General features: G+C 46.4%; 1 protein-coding gene across 9 annotated transcripts in view; it reads left to right on the top strand.

The window, feature by feature from the left end:
* The first annotated feature begins 1515 nt into the window (after positions 1-1515).
* Positions 1516-20660, top strand: part of sycp3 (synaptonemal complex protein 3) — a 140877-nt gene continuing 121732 nt past the window's right edge. For 2 of the 9 annotated variants that reach the window (XM_068056936.1, XM_068056926.1), the window contains exon 1: positions 17291-17432. In XM_068056936.1, the coding sequence (XP_067913037.1) occupies positions 17294-17432 (139 nt within the window). In that variant the 5' untranslated portion in view covers positions 17291-17293. Of the gene's footprint in view, positions 1606-17290; positions 17438-17570; positions 17594-20660 lie in introns of those variants that run through there. The other 7 variants (XM_068056932.1, XM_068056927.1, XM_068056928.1 and 4 more) reach the window with 7 other exon arrangements.

The raw sequence follows: 20660 nt of genomic DNA, 5'->3' as shown, positions 1-20660 counted from the left end.
CCGGTGGTGTACTGCAGGGATTGGTGCTGGGACCCTTGCTGTTAGTCGTGTACATTAATGATTTAGATGAGAATATAGGAGGTATGATCAGTAAGTTCGCAGATGACACAAAAATTGGTGGTGTCGTAAACAGTGAGGAGGAAAGCCTTAGATTACAGGATGATATAGATGGGCTGGTAAGATGGGCAGAGCAGTGGCAAATGGAATTTAATCCTGAAAAGGGTGAGGTGATGCATTTTGGGAGGACTAACAAGGCAAGGGAATATACAATGGGTGGTAGGACCCTAGGAAGTACAGAGGGTCAGAGGGACCTAGGTGTACTTGTCCATAGATCACTGAAGGCAGCAACACAGGTAGATAAGCTGGTTGGGAAGGCATATGGGATACTTGCCTTTATTAGCCGATGAATAGAATATAAGAGCAGGGTGGTTATGATGGAGCTGTATAAAACACTAGTTAGGCCACAGCTGGAGTACTGTGTACAGTTCTGGTCACCACACTATAGGAAGGATGTGAATGCACTGGTGAGGGTGCAGAGGAGATTCACCAGGATGTTGCCTGGGCTGCAGCATTTCAGCTGTGAAGAGAGACTGGATAGGCTAGGGTTGTTTTCCTTAGAGCAGAGAAGGCTGAGGGGGGACATGATTGAGGTATACAAAATTATGAGGGGCATTGATAGGATAGATAGGAAGAAACTTTTTCCCTTAGCGGACGAGTCAATAACCAGGGGGCATAGATTTAAGGTAAGGGTTTAGAGGGGATTTGAGGAAAATAATTTCACCCAAAGGGTGGTTGGAATCTGGAACACACTGCTGAAGTCAGAGGCTCAGAACCAATATTCCCTTGTTTTTTTATTCTGTGTGGCCTCTTCATTTCAATGCATAGTACCTTTAATTTTTTTGCACAGCTGCGCATGCGCAGTATCTTAAAGGAGACAACTTGTGAGCCCCCTGCGAGGTACCTTCCAGGCTGCTTAGGAGGGAACATCCATTGGGTATTTAGACTCCCACCCATTATTTGTGGTATCCATTCACAGGTGGGGATTCCTGCTCACCATGCACCCAACCATGTAAATAAGCTGAACACAGAAACCCAGTCAGGTTTAGGGTGGGGAAGGAGAGGAGCAGCAGTGGATAGAAAATCAAGCTAGAGATATCTGTAAGATTAGATAAGATAGTGGGAGCTTAAAGCTCCCTACTAAGGCAGGAACAGACTTTGCAGCAATAGCTGTATTGTGAATTCGACTTTATTGAGATAAAGTAAGGACAAGTTTATTAAGTTTTCAGATATACCGTAGTCACAAACTCAGGCAGTGATTAACAGTCTAACACAGATACTATCTGTATTAGAGACTGGATGGCAGAGCGCACGAGTCTTTCTCTTGCAGCTTTTGGCCTTCAAGTTTTTTGGCCCGTCTTTCTCTCTCTTGTTTGTTGTTGTTCATAAATTCTCTGCCGTACAGGGACAAAGTCCAGGCTTCTTTTATCTTGGCTGCTTTCCAATTAATTCTGCCTACCCCCAAGTCATCTTTAGCTTTGTGTTTAAAAATGTCTTTCTTAACCAACCCAGGATCATTCTCTGGCTGTTGCTAACCTTTCGGATTAGGTAGGTAATATCCCTCTGTGTTGACTGCTTTATTTCAATGTTTTTACATTTCATGGTCCCTTATCACATTGTGAGACAAATCTACATTTTTGCTCTCACAGGAGCAGTTTTCATTGTCTGCTCTCAATGTCTCACCGTTTTACTGCAAGTAAGCATTTTAAAACTTGGCATAATCTCTCAGAATTCTCTACCTTGACATCTTGTCTATACTGTGCCCTATTTCCTAAGTTTTCCCACTTTGCAAAGAAGGATTCTAATAAAGCTAAATGTTAGTTTATGATAATAAGTCTGTTGTTAGTTTATAATAGCTAGATTTTAACAATTAGTACTCTGATTAGTAACTATTAATCTTATATGCCTTTAACTGTGTCGAGAGCACAGTATCCTTAACATGCAAACATCTTAATTGAAATATAATGGTCAACATAATATAAAACAACCATGGCAATCCATTTAGGGAGGCTGTTTCTCACCCTGCTCCAAAGGTCAATTGAATTAAAAGTACCATATGTCGGGTGTCAACAGGCCATGTAAAATGGCCCAAACACAGACAACACTGGCTTCCATCATCAAACTTTTATGTAAAGTTCACAGAGACAGTTGACATAATTCAAGTAGATGTTCCATGTCTCAGGTCGCCGTTCAAAGCAGGCTCTGTTTATCAGATTCTTGAGTGTGTAAAAAATGTACTTTTTCATGTCTTTTGCCTGGCAATGAGATGCACGGGACAGACTTGGTTCATGGATGTAAATCCCACAATGACTGCATTGTTGGTTGCTGAAGGAACAAGACTTCTGGTTGGTTTCTGAGAAATGCTGCAATCCAAGGGCCACAAACACTGACACAAATGATCTTATCTCATGGGTTTAACCCATTTTTAATGTGCTACTGTTTCAAATACCTTGTTTCTAATTCCCTATATTGCTTATTGCTGCAAATATTTCTATTATTGAAAAATCAGTTATTAGTTTAACCTATTATGGAAAGTGTTTGCCATGGCAGATATTATTTCATTTCTGAACTGACATACTAGTCTTGTTACATGCTATTGGGTATCAACAGATGAGTTCATTATCCCAGGCATATCATCCTAGAGTACTTTGTGCATAACATATGATTTGTAGGGAGTGAGGGATTGCTTACAAAAGTAGCCTTTTTGTACCAACTCTATCTTCTGATGAACAGATCGAACACCTCCATTAAAATAGTACAGAGGCATGTCATGTGAACATTTTAAGCATTTGTCTCCCAATTGTAACTTTATAAGAACATAAATAGGAGGAGGAGTAAGCCACACAGACCCTCGAGCCTGCTCCGCCATTCAATACGATCATGACTGATCTTTGACCTCAATTCCACTTTCCCGCCCTATTCTCATATCTCATGATTCCTTGAGAGTCCAAAAATCTATCTCTCTTAGCCTTGAATACACTCAGCAACTGAGCATCCACAGCCCGCTGGGGTAGAGAATTTCAAAGATTCACAAACCTGAGTGAAAAGATTCGTCATCTCAGTTTTAAATGATCGACTCCTTAAAATGAGACTCTGCCCCCTAGGTCTAGACTCTCCCACCAGGGGAAACACCGTATCTACCCTGTCAAGCCCTCACAAACCTAAATATTCTGAAATGGGGATGGGGAAAATTACATTTTCTATAAAAGAAGAGTTGATCAGAATGCTTAAACTTTGAATATCCCTACCAATAACACAAGGCAGAAAGGGCAGCATCTGGACTAATAATCCAGAGAACGCAAGTTCAGATCTCACCATGGCAGGATGAGAATTTTAATTCAGATTTTTAAAAATCTGATTTAAAAGTCAGATTCAGAGTCTGTGTGAAAGGGTTAGGAGTCAGATGGGGTACAGTGTCTCGGAAATGATGAGCAGTCAGATGGGGTACAGTGTGTGTGTGAAAGGGTGAGGAATCAGACAGGGTACAGTGTCTCAGAAAGGGTGAGGAGTTGGATGGGGTACAGTGTGTGTGTGAAAGGGTGAGGAATCAGACAGGGTACAGTGTCTCAGAAAGGGTGAGGAGTCGAATAGGGTACAGTGTGTACGTGAAACAGTGAGGCGTCAGATAGGGTACAGTGCCTCGGAAAGAGTGTGGACTCAGATGGGGTACAATGTGTATGTGAAAGGGTGAGGAGTCTGAAGGGGTACAGTGTCTGTAGAAGGGTGGGGGTGAGTTGTATGGGGTATAATGGAGGTAATTTAACTCCCAAAAATGGGTGGGTTTGGGTCGGATGAGAAGAACCCAATGCACCTTGAACACTCCCACTTCTGGTTTCAACAGAGGCAGGGTAAGGGGTTAATGGTCAAGCCGCTCCCAAGAGGCAGGTATGTCGTTGAAACCTTTTTAACAAGGTTGACTTTGTTTTAACAGTGTTTCTACTTTTAACTCATGTTGGCCAGGTTTCCTGGGTCTTGGGAAACCCAGAAAGTAAAAGGAGGCGAGTAGGGCTGGATCCATCAGATGAGTGCCTTTACAGCACTGGTTCCAGGCCAGAAGGTGTAGGAATGTTTCCACCAAGATCCAACAACCCCCATTTCTGACCTCTCCCCAACACCAACTCTCCAATTTTATAACCCGACCCCTGTGATCACTCCTAATCCTCTGAACAACGTTGTTCCCACACCCTAACAAGCTCTACCCGCAACAAGCACAAAACCAACCTGCTGCTGGCTGCAGTGTTTTCAGGATTTACCCATCTGATGGGCAGCCAAGCCTGTCAATCATAAGAAATAGGAGCAGGAGTAGGCCATTCGGCTCCTCAAGCCTGCTACACCATTCAATAAGATCATAGCTGATCTGTTTGTGGTCTTAAACCACTTTCCTGCCTTCCCCCCATAACCCTCGATTCCCCTGTAGATCAAAAAGCTGCCCAACTCAGCCTTGAATATATTCAATGACCCAGCCTCCACTATTCTCTGTGGAAGAGAATTCCAAAAACTAATGACCCTCTGAGAGAAGAAATTCCTCTTCATCTCTGTCTTAAAAGGAAGACCTCTTGTCCTGAAAATGTGCCCCCTGGTGCTAGATTCTCCCATGAAGGGAAACCTCCAACCCAGTCAAGCCCCTCAGAATCTTATGTTTCAATAAGATCACCTCTCATTCTTCTAAACTCCAATGAGTATAGGTCCAACCTGCTCAACCTTTCCTCATAAGACAACCACTTCATCCCAGGAATCAGCCTAGTGAACCTTCTCTGAACTGCTTCCAATGCAAGTCTATCCCTCCTTAAGTAAGGAGACCAAAACTCTATGCAGTACTTTAGGTACGGTCTCACCAATGCCCTGTAGAGTTGTAGCAAGACTCCCCTTCTTATATACCCTTAAAAAATGGGAGGCGGTGGCTTAGTGGTATTATCACTAGACTAGTAACACAGTGACCCAGGGTATTGATCTGGAGACATGGGTTCGAATCCCACCATAGCAGAAGGTGGAATTTGAATTTAAATAATAAATCTGGAATTAAAAGCTCGTCTAATGATGGCCATGAAACCATTGTCGATTGTTGTAAAAACCCATCTGGTTCACTAATGTCCTTTAGGGAAGGAAATCTGCTGTCCTTACCTGGTCTGGCCTACATGTGACTCCAGAACCACAGAAATGTGATTAACTCTTACATGCCCTCTGAAATGGCCTAGCAAGCCACTCAGTTGTACTTAACTGCTACGAAGTCAATAAAAAGGAATGAAACCGGACGGACCACCCGGCATCGACCTAGTCACCGGAAACGACAACAGCAAACCCAACCCTGTCGACCCTGCAAAGTCCTCCTTACTAACATCTGGGGGCTTGTGCCAAAGTTGGGAGAGCTGTCCCACAGACTAGTCAAGCAACAGCCTGACATAGTCATACTCACGGAATCATACCTTACAGACAATGTCCCAGACACTGCAATCACTATCCCTGGGTATGTCCTGTCCCACCGGCAGGACAGACCAGGCAGAGGTGGCGGGACAGTGGTCTACAGTAGGGAGGGAGTTGCCCTGGGAGTCCTCAACATTGACACGGACCCCATGAAGTCTCATGGCATCAGGTCAAACATGGCAAGGTAACCTCCTACTGATTACCACCTACCGCCCTCCCTCAGCTGATGAGTCAGTACTCCTAAATGTTGAACATCACTTGGAGGAAGCACTGAGGGTGGCAAGAGCACAAAGTGTACTCTGGGTGGGGGACTTCAATGCCCATCACCAAGAGTGGCTCGGTAGCACCACTACTGACTGAGCTGGCCGAGTACTAAAGGACATAGCTACTAGACTGGGTCTGCGGCAGGTGGTGGGGAACCAACACGAGGGAAAAACATACTTGAGCTTGGCCTCACCAATCTGCCTACTGCAGATGCTTCTGTCCATGACTGCATTGGTAGGAGTGACCACTGCACAGTCCTTGTGGAGACGAAGTCCCGCCTTCACATTGAGGATACCGTCCATCATGTTGTGTGGCACTATCACCGTGCTCAGTGGGATAAGAATTAGAATTTAGAACATTACAGCGCAGTACAGGCCCTTCGGCCCTCCATGTTGCGCCGACCTGTGAAACCATCTGACCTACACTATTCCATTTTCATCCATATGTCTATCCAATGACCACTTAAATGCCCTTAAAGTTGGCGAGTCTACTACTGCTGCAGGCAGGGCGTTCCACGCCCTTACTACTCTCTGGGTAAAGAAGCTACCTCTGACATCTGTCCTATATCTATCACCCCTCAACTTGAAGCTATGTCCCCTCGTGTTTGCCATCACCATCCGAGGAAAAAGACTCTCACTATCCACCCTATCTAACCCTCTGATTATCTTATATGTCTGTATTAAGTCACCTCTCCTCCTCCTTCTCTCCAACGAAAACAACCTCAAGTCCTTCAGCCTTTCCTCATAAGACCTTCCCTCCATACCAGGCAACATCCTAGTAAATCTCCTCTGCACCCTTTCCAAAGCTTCCACATCCTTCCTATAATGCGGTGACCAGAACTGCACGCAATACTCCAGGTGCGGCCTCACCAGAGTTTTGTACAGTTGCAGCATGACCTCGTGGCTCCGAAACTCGATCCCCCTACTAGCCAATTTCTGATCCAAAGCTCTAAATCACCTTCAACCCCATACTTCCGTATTTTCTGCAATAGCCTACCGTGGGGAACCTTATCAAACGCCTTTCTGAAATCCATATACACCACATCCACTGCTTTACCCTCATCCACCTGTTTGGTCACCTTCTCGAAAAACTCAATAAGGTTTGTGAGGCACGACCTACCCGTCACAAAACCGTGCTGACTATCGCTAATGAACTTATTCTTTTCAAGATGATTATAAATACTGTCTCTTATAACCTTTTCCAACATTTTACCCACAACCGAAGTAAGGCTCACAGGTCTATAATTACCAGGGCTGTCTCTACTCCCCTTCTTGAACAAGGGGACAACATTTGCTATCCTCCAGTCTTCCGGCACTATTCCTGTCGACAATGACAACATAAAGATCAAGGACAAAGGCTCTGCAATCTCCTCCCTAGCTTCCCAGAGAATCCTAGGGTAAATCCCATCTGGCCCAGGGGACTTATCTATTTTCACACTTTCCAAAATTGATAACACCTCCTCCTTGTGAACCTCAATCCCATCTAGCCTAGTAGCCTGAATCTCAGTATTCTCCTCCACAACATTTTCTTTCTCTACTGTAAATACTGACGCAAAATATTCATTTAACACTTCCCCTATCTCCTCTGATTCCACACACAACTTCCCACTACTGTCCTTGATTGGCCCTAATCTAACTCTAGTCATTCTTTTATTCCTGATATACCTATAGAAAGCCTTAGGGTTTTCCCTGATCCTATCCGCCAATGACTTCTCGTGTCCTCTCCTTGCTCTTCTTAGCTCTCCCTTTAGATCCTTCCTGGCTAGCTTGTAGCTCTCAAGCGCCCTAACTGAGCCTTCACGTCTCATCTTAACATAAGCCTTCTTCTTCCTCTTGACAAGCGCTTCAACTTCTTTAGTAAACCACGGCTCCCTCGCTCGACAACTTCCTCCCTGCCTCACAGGTACATACTTATCAAGGACACGCAGTAGCTGCTCCTTGAATAAGCTCCACATTTCGATTGTTCCCATCCCCTGCAGTTTCCTTCCCCATCCTACGCATCCTAAATCTTGCCTAATCGCATCATAATTTCCTTTCCCCCAGCAATAATTTTTGCCCTGCGGTATATACCTGTCCCTGCCCATCGCTAAGGTAAACCTAACCGAATTGTGATCACTATCACCAAAGTGCTCACCTACATCTAAATCTAACACCTGGCCGGGTTCATTTCCCAGTACCAAATCCAATGTGGCATCGCCCCTGGTTGGCCTGTCTACATACTGTGTCAGAAAACCCTCCTGCACACACTGGACAAAAACTGACCCATCTAAAGTACTCGAACTATAGTATTTCCAGTCGATATTTGGAAAGTTAAAGTCCCCCATAACAACTACCCTGTTACTCTCGCCCCTGTCGAGAATCATCTTCGCTATCCTTTCCTCTACATCTCTGGAACTATTTGGAGGTCTATAAAAGACTCCCAACAGGGTAACCTCACCTCTCCTGTTTCTAACCTCGGCCCATACTACCTCAGTAGACGAGTCCTCAAACGTCCTTTCTGTCGCTGTAATACTCTCCTTGATTAACAATGCCACACCCCCCCCCTCTTTTACCATCTTCTCTGTTCTTACTGAAACATCTAAATCCCGGAACCTGCAACATCCATTCCTGCCCCTGCTCTACCCATGTCTCCGAAATGGCCACTACATCGAGATCCCAGGTACCAACCCATGCTGCAAGCTCACCCACCTTATTCCAGATGCTCCTGGTGTTGAAGTAGACACACTTTAAACCAGGTTCTTGCTTGCCAGTGCCCTCTTGCGTCCTTGTAACCATATCCCTGACCTCACTACTCTCAACATCCTGTACACTGGCACTACAATTTAGGTTCCCATTCCCCTGCTGAATTAGTTTAAACCCCCCCGAAGAGCACTAGCAAATCTCCCCCCCAGGATATTGGTACCCCTCTGGTTCAGGTGAAGACCATCCTGTTTGTAGAGGTCCCACCTACCCCAGAAAGAGCCCCAATTATCCAGGAAACCAAAACCCTCCCTCCTGCACCATCCCTGCAGCCACGTGTTCAACTCCTCTCTCTCCCTATTCCTCGCTTCGCTATCACGTGGCACGGGCAACAACCCAGAGATAACAACTCTGTTTGTTCTTGCTCTAAGCTTCCACCCTAGCTCCCTGAATTTCTGCCTTAAATCCCCATCTCTCTTCCTACCTATGTCGTTGGTGCCTATGTGGACCACGACTTGGGGCTGCTCCCCCTCCCCCTTAAGGATCCCAAAAACACGATCCGAGACATCACGAACCCTGGCACCTGGGAGACAACATACCAACCGTGAGTCTCTCTCGTTCCCACAGAACCTCCTATCTGTTCCCCTAACTATGGAGTCCCCAATGACTAATGCTTTGCTCCTCTTCCCCCTTCCCTTCTGAGCAACAGGGACAGACTCTGTGCCAGATACCTGTACCCCATTGCTTACCCCTGGTACGTCGTCCCCCGCAACATTATCCAAAACGGTATACCTGTTGTTGAGGGAAACGGCCACAGGGGATCCCTGCACTGCCTGCTGGTTCCCTCTCCTTCCCCTGACGGTAACCCATCTACCTACTTCTTTTACCTGAGGTGTGACTACCTCCCTATAACTCCTCTCAATAACCTCCTCCGCCTCCCGAATGATCCAAAGTTCATCCAGCTCCAGCTCCAGTTCCCTAACGCGGTTCTCGAGGAGCTGGAGTTGGGTGCACTTCCCACAGATGCAGTCAGCAGGGACACTCTTGTCGACCCTTACCTCCCATTCTGCAGGAGGAACATACAACTGCATTAACTTCCATTCCCTCTATTCTAAATTCCCAACCAATCTACTGAAAAACCAAAAAAAAAGTCAAAACTTGTTAGGTTAGCAATCCAACGGACAGAACTTCTTAAATAAAAAGCTTACCTTATCAACACACCAGAGCCCTTTTTTTGGTTAGAGGAGGAGGGTGGGTGGGAGACACTACACATGTAGTGTCTCGGGTACAGCCACCACCCATATATATAGTTTTTACTTACCCAGCAGTCCCCTGGTCCTCCGAAAACAACAGGGAATTCACTTTTAAACTTACACTGAAATTGACTTCGCAGCGGTAAGCCCGCTCCCGCACCTCCGCTACTATCAAAGCTGCAGTCACCGAAACTAAAAGAAAGAGATTTTAAACCACCCAAATATATAGTTTTTACTTACCCAGCAGTCCCCTGGTCCTCCGAAAACAACAGGGAATTCACTTTTAAACTTACACTGAAATTGACTTCACAGCGGTAAGCCCGCTCCCGCACCTCCGCTACTATCAAAGCTGCAGTCACCGAAACTAAAAGAAAGAGATTTTAAACCGCCCAAATATATAGTTTTTACTTACCCAGCAGTCCCCTGGTCCTCCGAAAACAACAGGGAATTCACTTTTAAACTTACACTGAAATTGACTTCGCAGCGGTAAGCCCGCTCCCGCACCTCCGCTACTATCAAAGCTGCAGTCACCGAAACTAAAAGAAAGAGATTTTAAACCACCCAAATATATAGATTTCAAACAGATCTAGCAATGCAAAACTGGGCATCCATGAGGCCCTGTGGGCAATCAGCAGCAGCAGAATTGTACTCAACTACAATCTGTAACCTCATGGCCCGGCATATTCCCCACTCTACCATTACCATCAAACCAGGAGACCAACCCTGGTTCAATGAAGAGTGCAGGAGGGCATGCCAGGAGCAGCACCAGGCATACCTCAAAATGAGGTGTCAACCTGGTGAAGCTACAACCTAGGACTACTTGCATGCCAAACTGCAGAAGCAGCATGCAATAGACAGAGCTAAGCGATCCCACAACCAACGGATCATATCTAAGCTCTGCAGTCCTGCCACATCCAGTCGTGAATGGTGGTGGACAAGTAAACAACTAACTGGAGGAGGTGGCTCAACAAATATCCCCATCCTCAAAGATAGAGGAGCCCAGCACATCAGTGCGAAAGATAAGGCTGAAACATTTGCACCAATCTTCAGCCAGAAGTGCTGAGTTGATGATCTATCTCGACCCCTCCTGAAGTCCCAATTACAGATGCCGGACTTGAGCCAATTCGATTCACTCCGTGTGATTTCAAGAAAAGACTGAAGGCACTGGCTACTGCAAAGGCTATGGGTCCTGACAATATTCCAGCAATAGTACTGACCTGTGATCCAGAACTTGCTGCACCCCTAGCCAAGCTGTTCCAGTACAGCTACAACTCTGGCATCTACCCGGCAATGTGGAAAATTGCCCAGGTTTTTCCTGTACACAAAAAGCAGGACAAGTCTAACCCGGCCAATTACCGCCCCATCAGCCTACTCTCAATCATCAGTAAAGTGATGGAAGGTGTCATCAACAGTGCCATCAAGCAGCACTTGCTTAGCAATAACCTGCTCAGTGATGCTCAGTTTGGGTTCTGCCAGGGCCACTCAGCTCCTGACCTCATTACAGTGTTGGTTCAAACATGGACAAAAGAGCTGAACTCAAGAGGTGAGGTGAGAGTGACTGCCCTTGACATCAAGGCAGCATTTGACCGAGTATGGCATCAAGGAGCCCTAGCAAAACTGGAGTCAATGGGAATCAGGGGGAAAACTCTCTGCTAGTTGGAGTCATACCGAGCGCAAAGGAAGATGGCTGTGGTTGTTGGAGGTCAATCATAGGAGCTCCAGTACATCACTGCAGGAGTTCCTCAGGGTAGTGTCCTAGGCCCAACCATCTTCAGCTGCTTCATCAATGACCTTCCTTCAATCATAAGGTCAGAAGTGGGGATGTTCGCTGATGATTGCACAATGTTCAGCACCATTCTCGACTCCTCATATACTTAAGCAGTCCGTGTAGAAATGCAGCAAGACCTGGACAATATCCAGGCTTGGGTTGATAAGCGGCAAGTAACATTTGTGCCACACAAGTGCCAGGCAATGCCCATCTCCAACAAGAGAGAATCTAACTATCTCCCCTTAACATTCAATGGCATTACCATTGCTGAATCCCCCACTATCAACCTAGGGGTTACCATTGACCAGAAACTGAACTGGAGTAGCCATATAAATACCGTGGCTACAAGAGCAGGTCAGAGGCTAGGACTCCTGTGGCGAGCAACTCATCTCCTGACTCCCCGAAGCCTGTCCACCATCTACAAAGCACAAGTCAGGAGTGTGATGGAATACTCTCCACTTGCCTGGATGGGTGCAACTCCAACAACACTCAAGAAGCTCGACACCATCCAGAACAAAGCAGCCCACTTGATTGGCACACCATGCACAAACAGTCACTCCCTCCACCACCGACGCAGTGGCAGCAGTGTGTACCATCTACAAGATGCACTGCAGCAACGTACCAAGGCTCCTTAGACAGCACCTTCCAAACCCGCGACCTCTACCAACTCGAAGGACAAGAGCAGCAGATGCATGGGAACATCACCACCTGCAAATTCCCCTCCAAGTCACACACCATCCTGACTTGGAACTATATCGCCGTTCCTTCACTGTCACTGGGTCAAAATCCTGGAACTCCCTTCATAACAGCATTGTGGGTGTACCTACCTCATATGGACTGCAGCGGTTCAAGAAGGCAGCTCACCACCACCTTCTGAAGGGCAATTGGGGATGGGCAATAAATGCTGGCATAGCCAGTGATGCCGACATCCCATGAATAAATAAAAAAAAGTACTCCATTCCCCTTGCAATAAATGCCAACATTCCATTTGCCTGTCTAATTATTTGCTGTACCTGCATGCTGACATTTTGTGATCCATGTACAAGTGTTGGAAAAATATCCCTTTACTTTAGTTCGGACAAGACAACCTGTTTGATGAGACAGAGACAACAGCCAAAGTATAGTCAATTGACCAGAATTTATTAAAGTACACTTAACAATAGGCAATGAGCAATGACTGTCCATGAGTGCTTGCTTTCCCAAAACTGTCGGACTCTAGACAGTGTTCGCCCCTCCGTTCCTCTTCTTCTGGTCTTCAGTAGAAGCTCGAGTACCTTGGACAGGCTACGGGGATTTTTATACAGTTCTAATTGTGTATTCTGGTGGTTCAGTCTTTGGTCTAAGGTTCATCAGTTATATTCTCATTGGTTATTAATTACTAGTTTTCTTGTTAATAATGAAGTCCCTTCCCCAATCTACATTTTCATTCAGGCCCAGGAATCTGGTTAATCACACCATATCAAAGAAAAATACTGCAGATGCTGAAAATCTGAAATAAAAACAAAAAGTGCTGGAAATACTCAGCAGGTCTGGCAGCATCTGTGGAGAGAAAAACAGTTAAAGTTTCAAGTCTGTAACCTTTCATCCTCTGCTGGTTTTTAACATTTTCCTAATCTTCTGGCCTACCACTATTCTTTTCGTACTGTCTGCCTTTTCTTTCAATTTGATACCATCCTTAACTTCCTTAGTTATCCACGGATGGTGCATCCTTCTCATAGAGTCTTTCTTTCTCAATGGAATATATTTTTGTTGAGAATAATGAAGTATCTCCTTAAATGTCTGTACTGCTTCTCTACTGTCTTACCTTTGAAGTTATTTTCCCAATCTACTTTAGCCAACTCAGTCTTCATACCCTTGTAATTGCCTTTATTTAAGTTTAAGGCAATAGTTTCAGACCTAGATTTCTCACCCTCAAACTGAATGTGAAATTCTATCATGTTATGATCACTCCTGCCGAAAGGATCCTTTTACTATGATGGCATTAATTAATCCTGTCTCATTACACATTATCAGGTCTAAAATAGCCTTCTCCCGGGTTGGTTCCAGAATGTATTATTCTAAGAAACAGTCCCTAATACACTCTATGAACTCATCCTCCAGGCTACCTTTGCCAATTTGATTACTACAATATATATGAAGATTAAAATCACTCACAATTATTGCAGGCCCCCGTTATTTCTTGATTTATACTCTGTCGTTCAGTGCAGCTACTGTTAGGGGGACTATAAACTACACCCACCAGTAACCATCTTTCCTTTGCTATTTCTTATCTCCACCCAAACTGATTCTACATCTTGATCTTTCAGCCATGATCATTTCTCACTACTGTACTGATCGCAACCTTTATTAACAGGGCTACCCCACCTCTGTGCTGCTTCAATTCTGGCCTCTTACACATCCTTAATTTTAATTACTTGACCGTTAGCGGCTGTGGCTTCAGCTGCACAGTCCATGGAGTTCCCCCTCTAAACCCTTCTTCCTATCCTTCTAAAATGTCAAATATCCTTCTATATTTAGTTCCTAGCCTTAGTCACCTTGCAACCACGGCTCTGTAATGGTCATCATATCATCCCCATTTATTTCTATATAATAAAAACAAAATACTGCGGATGCTGGAAATCTGAAATAAAAACAAGAAATGCTGGAACCACTCAGCAGGTCTGGCAGCATCTGTGGAAAGAGAAGCAGAGTTAACGTTTCGGGTCAGTGACCCTTCATCGGAAGGGGCACTGACCCGAAACGTTAACTCTGCTTTTCTTTCCAGAGATGCTGCCAGACCTGCTGAGCGGTTCCAGCATTTCCCATTTATATCTATTTGTGTTGTCAATTCATCCATCTTGTAATGAATGCTGCATGCATTCAGATAAAGAGCCTTTAATTCTGTATTTTTACCTCTTTTCCCTACTCTAACCTTATTTGCTGGTACACTGCTACATTTGTACATTCTGTCCCTTCCTGTCACTCTCTGGGTTATCATTACCAGTATCGCTATCCTGCACTATCGCCTTGTCCTTAAGTTATAAATTTCCCTTGCCTGAATCCTCCTCCCCACTATTTAAAGTTCCTCCTACAGCCCTAGTTATACAATTTGCCTGGACATTGATCCCAGCGCAGTTCAGGTGAAGGTTCCCTCTTTCCCCAGTACTGGTGTCAGTGCCCCATGAATCAAAGCCCATTTGAGTCAAACATTTAACTCTCTGATCTTATTTACCCAATGCCAATTTGCTCGAGGCTCAGGTAGTAATCCACAGAGTATTACCTTTGTGTTTCTGCTTTTTAATTTAGCTCTTAGCTGCTCATACTCCCTCAGTAGTCCTAGCTAAATCATTGGTACCCACATGGACCATGACAATTGGATCCTTCCCCTCCCACTGCAAGTTCCTCTCCAGCCCCAAGATGTCCTTAACCCTGGCAACACAGCCTTCAAAATTCACGCTCTCGGCTGCAGAGAACAGCACCTATTCCCCCTAACTAAACTGTCTGCTAATATTACTATGACTACGTTGCATTTAACTCCCCACTGCTGTGGTCAGCTTGCTCATCCTCCCTGTAGTCCCTGCTCTTGTCCACACAAGCAGCAAGAACCTCAAACCTGTTGGACAAGTGCAAGGGATGAGGCTCCTCCATTGCTTCCTTCCTGATTCCCATACTTGCCTCACTTGTAGTCATGCACTCTCGTGCCTGAGAAAGGACCAAGTCTGACGTACCCAGCCTAAGGGGTGTGACTGCCTCCTGCAACAAGGTACTCAGGTAAATTTCTCCCTCCCTGATGCATCGCAGTGTCCGAAGCTCAGACTCCAGTTCATCAACTCTGAGCCGAAGTTCCTCAAGCCATAGACACTTACTGCAGATGTGGTTGCAGTAGATCACACTGGTGTCAACCAGCTCCCACATGCTACAGCTGCAGCACATCACCTGCCCTGCCATCTTTATTCTGTTTGATTTAACTAATTAGGTTTCAAGTTTAGAAATATCACTGAATGATAATTTGTACTTATATTAAGTAGTTTAACTAGTTATATTACAAATTTAATACAATACTTTTATATCCCCAGTACCAGTTCAAACTACTGTTCCAGTTTAGAAAACAAACTAGTCACCTAACTGCTCACCTGATTAATGCCTCTGGGCTTCAGCTCTCACTCTCTCGGATCACTGTTTGTTCGGTAAAAGACCAGAACAGCACCTCCGCCTTCACTGCACTGAATTCCCACACTTATCAAATTCCCGGGTAAAGCACTCTATCTTGCAGAACTCAGTCGAGCTGAACATTATGCTACTGGGCAGGAAGTTTAGTTTTTAAAAATCGTATCGCACATGGCATGGAGCTAGAACTGCAGTGTTTGGGACGGAGGTGGGGGTTGTGCACATCTGTGTCTCTTTGCAGTTGATCATGTATTGCAGGAGGTACTTCATAGGATTAGGAGTAGGTCATTCAGCACCTTGAGTCTACTAAACCATCCAAAGACAACATGGTTAATCTTTATCATAACCTTGGCCATGTGGCTTGGCCATGTGAGCCACATGAAAGATGGCAGGATCCCCAAAGACACATTGTACAGCGAGCTCGCCACTGGTATCAGACCTACCGGCCGTCCATGTCTCCGCTTTAAAGACGTCTGCAAATGCGACATGAAGTCCTGTGACATTGATCACAAGTCATGTGAGTCAGTTGCCAGCGTTCGCCAGAGCTGGCGGGCAGCCATAAAGGCGGGGCTAAAGTGTGGCGAGTCGAAAAGACTTAGCAGTTGGCAGGAAAAAAGACAGAAGCGCAAGGGGAGAGCCAACTGTGTAACAGCCCTGACAAACAAATTTTTCTGCAGCACCTGTGGAAGAGCCTGTCACTCTAGAATTGGCCTTTATAGCCACTCCAGGCGCTGCTCCACAAACCACTGACCACCTCTAGGCGCTTACCCATTGTCTCTCGAGATAAGGAGGCCAAAGAAGAACCCTTGCTGCATATTCTTTAATGCCCAAAAGCAACAAAAATCTATCCACCTCAGTCCAGAAAGTTTCAGTCGACCCCCAACATCCACAGCCTTTAGAGGGAAGCATCCAGATTTCCACTACACTTCCTGTGAAAATGTGCTTTCTGATTTAACTCCTGAATAGCACCAAACTTTGATTTGTAAATACTTTACACATCCCAGGAGAGGCAAGACAGTTGCTGGGAATTCCTATGGAGAGTCTCTGACCAGGCTGTGCAAATGGCGTGTCTGCCAGCTGAGGGTAACCAGCTGCAGGGGAGGACCAGGGATAGAGTAACTTTTCCATTGGTGCTGAGATTTCTGTCTGCCATCTCCTACAGATCGTCATAAATTCAGTGTAAATGAGCTGACTGGTCTATAACTCCCTGCTTTCCCTGTTACCTTTAACGGCAGGCCCGTCTGGCTCAGTCAGTGAGACTCTTAGGGCCTGATTCTAACACACTCAAAACCCATTCATTTGGAGTTAAAATCCAGCCCTTAATCTCTGGCCTGAAACATTAACTCTGGTTCTCTCTCCACAGATGCTGTCAGACCTGCCGAGTATTTCCAACACATTCAGTTTTTTTATTCCTTAATCTTTGGTTCCTGGCTTCCAGAACCATGTTGGGTGGTTTGAGTTTGTTCTTTATTATATAGGGGCATTAAAGAATGTGGGTCGAAGTCGGGTATATGGAATTAGGTTGCAAACCAGCCACGAATGACGCAGCAGATTAAACAACCTTTCCCAGCACCGACCATCCCGCGAGCACAACGGCCGGACTCTCCCGCCTCCGCTGCTCATTGGATACCGCGGGTCACGTGCCACCCGCACATCTGTTCATTGGATGCTGGCGGGTCACGTGTCTCTTTGCGCCTGCTCATTCGATGCCGGTGGATTGTGAACCTTTGGACTTTTCACCGCCTTGGCGTTGCTCCTCGAGGGGATATAGTGCCGCTTATTTATCACTGCAGGTGAAGACCACTGGCATGGGGGCAGCCGCCAAATCCCGGGGTTTCCAACTGAGTAAGGTTTATTGTACGGGTAAATTAGTTGAGCTGTTTGCGGTTTGTTGGTGTCATGGTGCCGTAGGTGTAATCTTACGCCCGGTGAAAGGGCGCATGTGGCGGGAAGAAAGTCGAACAGCCGAAGGAAAGAGTGAGGTCCAAGGGGAGTGAGTGAGTGAGGTACGGGGAGGGAGTAAGCGACAAGGGAAAGGAGGGAGGAGGTAGTGAGTGAGGTACAAAGGGGGAGGGAGCGAGTGAGATATAAGGAGAGGGAGTGACAGAGGTAGGGAGTGAGTGAGTGGATGAGTGAGGTACAAGGGGAGGGAGAGACAAGGGTGAGAGAGGGGGGACAAGTGAGAGCGAGTGAGGTACAAGGGTGTGAGATAATGAGAAAGAATGAGAGAGGTAAAAATAAAGAGAGTGAGATGAGGGAGAGGGAGGGACAAAGTGGGAGAGAGTGAGAGTGAATGAGGTGCAAGGGGTGAGAGGGAGTGAGGGAGGTACGAGGAAAAGTGAGGTACAAAGGGAAGAGAGGGAGAGAGTGAGGTACGAGAGGTGACAGTGAGGTAGGGGAAAGTGGGATGAGTAAGAGTGATATGAACGGGGTGGAGTGAGATAATTGGAAGAGAGTATGAATTGGGGAGAGAGTGAGTGAAAGAGGTATGAAGGAGGAGGTGGCCATCACTGAGGGGGCAGAGAATGCTAATGGTTACAGAGGGAAGAGGGGTAGATGTAAGTCAAAGGGGCAAGAGAATAATTAGATTTAACTCTTGTTTATGCACTGTGGTTTATTATCACTTTTAAATGTGTTTAACGTAATGACCTGGGAAGCAAATTGGTATTGTCAATTAGAGAAATGTATTTTGGTCCCCGCTGAGGTAGAAGGGATATAGAATTAATGTTATATACATAGAATAATTTCTTGTGCTTTCTTTTCTACGCATGCAGTTGATGGAAAGCCTCAAAGAATGAAGACATTCAGGGCTGCGGGTGATGCCTGACTCAAGGGTCTGAATTTTCGGGGGCAGGAACGGAGATGGGAGGGAGATGAAAATACCGGTGCCAGCCGGGGTGCCTTTTTCCCAAGTTTGTTCTAGCATTGGCCAGTTGCACTAGAGTAGGGGGAGGGCGGCCACGAGATCCCATCCGATCCATTACAAAGGCCAATTAACATTATTAAAGAGCTCATTGAGATCGGAATGTTCTGATTTCCACGGGAGCGCACAGGCTGCAAGCGATGCCTGGGGCAGACCAGCTGAATGCAAGGGGACACTCAGTGGGGAGCCAGTTATGGCTGCCCCAGGGAATTAACTGGGCCCCATGAAAGGGTGAATGGCCCAGAGATGGACTCGGCCCTTGGGCGACAGGTGCCATCGCTTTGGCACAGGTGACAGGAAAAGTAGGCAGTAAGTGCTGAGGCAGTGCATGGGGTCTTCACCATTTTGGCATTTTGGGGCCACTTGGGCACAAGCAAGGCTGTAGCAGACAGTGGGGAAACGACTCAGATTTTGAGCCCAGTGGCGATGAAGAGCAACACCCTCCACAGGAACAGCAGAGCCCCAGGCATCAGGATCGCAGAGGAGAGGGGCAGGAAGGTCATGGAGGCCATACCCTTAGCATAGGATCTACTGACGAAGATGGTGCTACCTTGGGATGACCGAGAACCAGGCAGATGGTCGCAGACATCTCGCAGCATGGCTCGCCATGCCCTGCTCGTAGCCCTGAAAGTCACTGTGTCCTTGAAGGTCTTCGCTTCTGGCTCCTTCCAAGGATCAGCTGCGGACCTTGGTGGGATCTCGTAAACTGTTGCACACCACTGCATCTCGCAGGTTACTGATGTCCTGTTTGCCAGAACTGGACAGTACATTCAATTCCAGGCAGACACGGCCTCGCAAACACAAAGGGCCGTGGGTTTTGCTGTCATCACTGGATTCCTCCAGGTGCAGGGCATCATTGACTGCATCCATGTGACCATCGATGTTCCCAGTGACCGACTGGTCAGATTCATCAACAGGAAGGGCTTCCACTCCCTCAATGTTCAGGTGGTATATGACCACAGGATTTTCCTCCATGTGTGACCTGATTTCCTGGAAGCTGCCATGATTCCTTTATCCTCTGCCAGTCCAAGCTGCCGCAGCTCTTCAGTCCACTCCAAACTCCGGGGATGGATTTTGGAGACGAGGACCTTACTCACCCTGCTCTGAAAGCTCCAGACAAAGGCACAAAATCGATACAGCTGGAGCCATCAGGATCACCACTGAACAGGCCATTGCGCTTCTGAAGATGCGGTTCTGGTGCCTGGACTGAAAGGGTGGTACCCTGCAATACACAGCTGCAAGGGTCTTGCTCATTGTGGTGGTCTGTGCACTCCATAACATGATCCTCCAGGGAGCTCATAGTGTCATAGGGTATTACAGCTCAGAAACAGGCCCTTCGGCCCAACGCGCCTGCGCCAACCATCAAGCACCCGTCCTAACTAATCCCATTTCCCCGCACTTGGCCCGTAGCCTTGTATGTTATGGCGTTTCAAGTGCTCATCCAAATACTTGAATGTTGTGAGGGTTCCTGCCTCTACCACCCTTTCAGGCAGTGTGTTCCAGATTCCAACCACCCTCTGGGTGAAAAAATTCTTCCTGAACTTCCCTCTAAACCTTCTGCCCATCACCTTAAATCTATGCCCCTTAGTTATTGAAACCTCCGCTAAGGGAAAAAGTTTCTTCCTATCTATCCTTTCAATGCCCCTCATAATTTTGTATACCTCCATCAGGTCCCCCCTCAGCCTTCTCCGCTCCAAGGAAAACAACCCTCGCCTATCCAGTCTCTCTTCATAACTGAAATGCTCCAGCCCAGGCAACATCCTGGTGAATCTCCTCTGCACCCTCTCCATTGCAATCACATCCTTCCTATAGTGTGGTGCCCAGAACTGTACGCAGTATTCCAGCTGTAGCCTAACTGGTGTTTTATACAGCTCCATCATAACTCCATCCCGGCTCTTATACTCTATGCCTCGGCCAATAAAGGCAAGTATCCTGTATGCCTTCCTACCCACCTTATCTACCAGTGCTGCTGCCTTCAGTGATCTATGGATGAGCACCCTAAGGTCCCTCTGACCCTCTGTACTTCCTAGGGTCCTACCATCCATTGTATATTCCCTTGCCTTGTTAGTCCTCCCAAAGAGCAACACCTCATACTTCTCAGGATTAAACTCCATTTGCTGCTGCTCCGTCCATCTTACCAGCCCATCTGT

Source organism: Heterodontus francisci, chromosome 25 (genome assembly GCF_036365525.1).
Source record: "Heterodontus francisci isolate sHetFra1 chromosome 25, sHetFra1.hap1, whole genome shotgun sequence".
NCBI classification, from domain to species: domain Eukaryota; kingdom Metazoa; phylum Chordata; class Chondrichthyes; order Heterodontiformes; family Heterodontidae; genus Heterodontus; species Heterodontus francisci.
The sequence above is the reverse complement of the archived record's forward strand: the minus strand, read 5'-3'. Positions and strand labels throughout refer to the sequence as shown.